This window comes from Tribolium madens, unplaced genomic scaffold, assembly GCF_015345945.1.
Source record: "Tribolium madens isolate multiple individuals breed KSU strain unplaced genomic scaffold, Tmad_KSU_1.1 Scaffold_1;HRSCAF=32;Tcas5.2_LG8, whole genome shotgun sequence".
Lineage (NCBI taxonomy): Eukaryota > Metazoa > Arthropoda > Insecta > Coleoptera > Tenebrionidae > Tribolium > Tribolium madens.
This window is the reverse complement of record NW_025400984.1, coordinates 10,908,047-10,912,934: the sequence shown is the minus strand read 5'-3', so window position 1 is coordinate 10,912,934 and position 4,888 is coordinate 10,908,047. Positions and strand designations below refer to the sequence as shown.

Below are 4,888 nucleotides of genomic sequence, written 5' to 3'. Positions count from 1 at the left end.
ATCAAAATGAAAAAAAAAACTGTTTTTTTTCAGATTTTTTTCTATTTTATTAAAAAAGTAAGTAAGTACATATTTGACCTTTTTTTCCGACGCAAACACAGTTATTCTTATTAAAAAATGTAGAAAAAATTTTTTGTTATATTTACAAGTTTAAACGTTAAAATTGTAGAGAAATTTAAATTCTTTGTAACGAATTTTGTTTGAGAGAGTGAAAAGTTGGGTAAGAGTGGGAAAAATGGACCACTTAGAAGGGTTCGCTCCAAAGTCCATCTTTCCCAGTGATTCACCCCTCCCGACTTTACCCTAACTAAAAACAAGTGATTATTTCAATGTAAAAATAATCTCAATTCCGCCGTTGTCAGGATCAGAATTGTTTTCATCACTTTCTGGTCTTAATAAAGACTTATGGCTTCATCAAGTGGGCCACCGTCATGAATACTAATCAAGTCCTCGGGCACTTAACCAGTGTCGTACCGTTTTCTCCCCCACATGGGCCAATAAAAAGCCCTCAACTTAACCAAATCCAAGCCAACAAATTGATCAACTAATTCAAGTCGCGTTTTTGCCCCCACGACGACCCGCCACTGGTTTTCCCCCCTATATAAGACCTCCTGACACCTGGGAATTATTTTCAGTGATGTGGAAACGGCTTTATTTTGCGATTGTGGTGGTGTGCCTCCCTGTCCTGTCAAAAATCTCTCCCGATCATGTGATCGATAAAGTCCTGGATAAGTTGGGACTCACCCTGGATTATATCTCGCAACAGTATGAAATAATCAACGTTGATTGTTTGTTTGGGGTGGTTTTGGCCGGCGGTGAGTCAACCCTTAAAAAACTTCCCTTTTTAATCATTCAATTCAGCGATTATTGATGATACCGTTATGCAACCAGGGCCGTATCGAGCCCAACTCAAACAACTCAAAAATATGACGGGGGAAATTTTTGCCAAAACGGCCCCACTAATGCAGGAGCAACCCAGCTGGAACTATTGTAAGTAAAGGGTTTTTAAACGGAAATTACCAAGTCGAAATTTTGGGCCATAGTCACTAATTTTGCTAAAAATTATGGTTTTGTCAAACTGATGTCAAAAATATTGACAGAAACACACTGCAAGTGGGCTAAAATAAGTTTTTTGAAAGAATATAAAAGGATAAAATGTTATTTTGATTTTTTCTTAAATTAAATAAAAGGTAGATAGATTGTTAGATCATAACCTTCATGAGAGAAATGTTTTTATAGTGGGTTGAGATTTAAAAAATAAAAAAAGTGTGGAGTCAAAAACAAAAGAAAATTTCGAAAAATTGTATCATTTATAGAACACCACATTTTGTGTAATTTTTGCAAAAAATAAAAGAGTTTAAGCAAAAAAGGTTTGGTTCCACCTTTGTGAGATTGGCAAAGAATTTGGTTTATTTTATTCCTTAGTTTCTTTTTTTTTGACTCGTTTCTCGAAAACGGTGCAAACGGAGACATCCTGTATTTTTCACCGTGATATTCTTTAAAAATAAATATGCTAAGTTTTTTAAAATAATTTTTAATAACTAAATAATCACAAAATATTTTCTCTATTATTGGGAAAAAACGTGATTACGAGACTCGGCTCCGCCTCGGCTAGACTTCTAAAAGTTGGGATATTTTAGAATACAACACTTAAAGGCAAATTGGTTGAAAAAAAAACGTATTTTGAGATTTTTTTTATAATTTCAAATATTTAAATTAAATAAAAAAAAAATTTTGCTTAAAGAAAGGTTACTTTGAATTTTCAAACATAAAGTTTCTTACAAAAAATAAAACTATACTAGTCTCGGCTTTGCCTTGGTAAGTTTTTTAAACTAATTTTAATAAAGTATTTTTAAAATAATGTTTAATTAGAGTAATTACAATTGAAATTTGAGAACACATATTTTTCTATCTAGTTTAATTTTGATTATGAGGAAATGGAAAATCTTCTAAAACATCGTGTTTTACATTAGACAGTTTCAATAAAATTATTGTCAGAAGTTTCCAATTAAAGTAATTACAAATTAAATTAAAAAATATACATTATACAGGGCGAACCAAAAGTAATGCACAAAATTTATAATTTTATGAGTCATCTAAGAATCCTCAAACAGGTTGATTTTATTTTCATTATATTAATATATAACAAATGTTAGTTGTTTATTATTTATAAAAACAAAATCAACCTGTTTGACAATTTTTCTGAAAAATGACTCATAACAAAAATATGAACTTTGTGCATTGCTTTTGAATCACCTTGTATATTATATTTATGTTGGTCATTATTCAAGAAAGTATTGCTAGCCTCGGAATTTTTAATCTAATTTTACAATTTCCTGCTTTATTTAAGCGGAATTGCTCGAATTTTTTAAAATTTTTGTTATAAAACACTTCTAAATTTACAGAAAATAATGCATTTTAACCTGATTTTGCAATTTCAAAATCTTTCAAATAATTAGTTTTTTATTATAAAATGTTCTCAATCTGAAAAATGAACAAAAATATAGTGCATTTCTAATCCCGATTTTCAAATTTTTTATGTTTCTGAAATTCTGCAATAAAAAATATTTCTAAAATCATAGTAAACACAATTTTGATTCAATTTTGCAATTATTTAGTTTCTCTGTGACAAATGCGCAAAAGTTTTAAAACTTTTCAGTGAAAAATTTTTCTAAATTTATATTTTGTAATGGAAAAAATCTCGATTTCAGTGATTTCCGCTCTGAAACAAACATGTTCTAAATTTGTTAATCTACTCTGTTGAGGCAAAATGTCTCGACTTTTTTTTTTTTGGAAAAAGTTGTTTTAGAGAAAACTTGCAGAAATCTAAGTTGAAAAACATGCGAAACAGCTCTTTTTTTTCACCAAATTTGTGTTTTCCTGTTTACTGTGGACTAAATTTCGCTCAAAAACCAGTTAAATTGAGTGAAACATACAAAATACTACCAATTTTAATTAGTTTTTGTGATTTTTAGGCGTGTTTCAAAAATATACATATACAGGGTGAAGTACAAATAACGCACAAAATTGATATTTATGAGTTATTTAAAAAAATTCTCAAACTGGTCGATTTTATTTTTTTATTTTTTTTATACTAAAACAAAAATATTCGTTGGCATTAGAAAAATTAATATGACATCATTACCCAATATCAAGTGACGTCATAAATGTTGCAATATAGGATTTATAAAAATGAAACCAATCTGTTTAAGGATTTTTTGAAAAATGATCCACAACAAAAATATGAATTTTTGAATTTTACTTTTAATCACTTGCATAGGTAATTTTTGAAAAAAAAAATGAAAATAAAAATTTTACTTATAGTACTTATACTTTGTAAACACAGGTTCTCAATCTGGTAATTAAAAGTAATAACTATTAGCGCTTTGCCTTGGTACGTTTTTTAGACTAATTTTAAAATAATGCTTAATTAAAGTCATTTACTTATTTTTTTTTCGAGTTTGATTTTTATTACCAAAAATAGAATACCTAACCACTGACTCGGCTCCGCCTCGGCTAGACTTCTATACAAAACCGTATTTCAAAATTTTTTGAGACAGTTTTAATTATTTTAATGAAAATATCTTAATTAAAGTAATTTCCTAGACTCTAAAATTTATAGAAAAGTAGTAGAAAAATTACTGTATGCTATCTCGGTTATATAACATTTTGTCGCACTTACTCCTAACTACGAAACATGCCAAAAACAAGCCAAAAGACATTAAAAATAAATCATTTTATATGAAACAGAGCAGAGAAAAAAATATTTTAAAAATGTAATAATTGTTTTTGTGTTTTTGTCTCTAATTTTTCTTAGATTTTTTTGGTGGCGTTCATTGTTTTCAAGTTAAATAAAAAAACCGGAACTGCCAACTTAACCATTTAACCTAGTTTGCTAGTGGTGGCAAGGTTAAGACTATTTGACATTTCCGCATAAAAACCAGACTTGCAACCTTCGAAAATGAAATTAAAATTTGACCAAGTTGCCAGACATGTGGTAGTACCGGAATTGTGGCCTAAACCAATCAGATACAAGTTTGCCGAATTTCGAATGGCTTATGCGCGGGAAAGTCGCGTCAAAACCCTTTTCTCCAAAAGGACTTACGAAAATTACACTGAAGGCTTCTCAGATCAGTGCTTATCACTCATTGTCAACAGCACTCTAGATATCAAGGGCAAAAAATGCCGTTTGAGTCCCAAATGTCAACTATTTGTGGAAAATCTCGAAAAAGGCGCTGGTTATATTCTGACACACAAGTATGACATTTCCAGTGGTGCCAACCCTTAAATTAACTCAAAAATTTTAGGTTGTTACTCCTGCAAGTGGCGAGAGTGAGACAGTGCAAAATGTCCCCCAAAAGCCTGGCCACTGCGATCAAAAAAGTCTGCGCTGAAATCTACACTGAAACGATAAGTGCTGAATATTTCGTCGGTTTGGAGGAAATTTTTGACTTGTTCCTCGAGCAAAGTTCGATTTTTCGTTTGTAGAAAAAATGTCGTATTTATGACCGGTTTTAGGCCTCCTGTGCGGCTACGAAGGCTACGCCGACTTTCTCAAGTTTGAATGGTTGGAAAAAATCCTGCAAGTCCAACACGATTCTGGTTGTTTTCCTGTTAGAGTCCAAAATCGGAGGAGAAAAAGGGAAACTAATGAGTTTGAAGACGGCTGTGCTGACCACACCACTGGACTTGGGGCCGCAGTTCTCAGTTTATATCTCAACTATTTAATAAAAAATGCCGATAATGTAGTGCTCGCTTCTGAATGGTTTTAATTATGTTTATTCACCCACTTGAATAAATCATCAAATTGCTTTATGAGTTTTGCGATAAATTATCACAAGTATGGGTGGGCCCAAATGGGTGGTTTTGGTCTTTGTCCTCGGGCAGA

The 4,888-nt window shown here is 31.2% G+C and overlaps 1 protein-coding gene across 2 annotated transcripts; it reads left to right on the top strand.

Moving 5' to 3' along the window:
* Window positions 1-339: 339 nt before the first annotated feature.
* On the top strand, window positions 340-4,811 carry LOC123003764 (UPF0764 protein C16orf89 homolog). 2 transcript variants are annotated; one of them, XM_044396748.1, is made up of 5 exons: window positions 340-815; window positions 862-990; window positions 3,945-4,257; window positions 4,308-4,468; window positions 4,519-4,811. In XM_044396748.1, exons 1-5 carry the CDS (start codon window positions 638-640, stop codon window positions 4,770-4,772), a joined length of 1,035 nt encoding a protein of 344 aa, XP_044252683.1. In that variant the 5' UTR covers window positions 340-637; the 3' UTR covers window positions 4,773-4,811. The 2 variants fall into 2 exon arrangements, with proteins under 2 accessions (XP_044252683.1, XP_044252684.1); XM_044396749.1 differs by having other exon boundaries at window positions 345-815; window positions 3,984-4,257.
* Window positions 4,812-4,888: the final 77 nt, after the last annotated feature.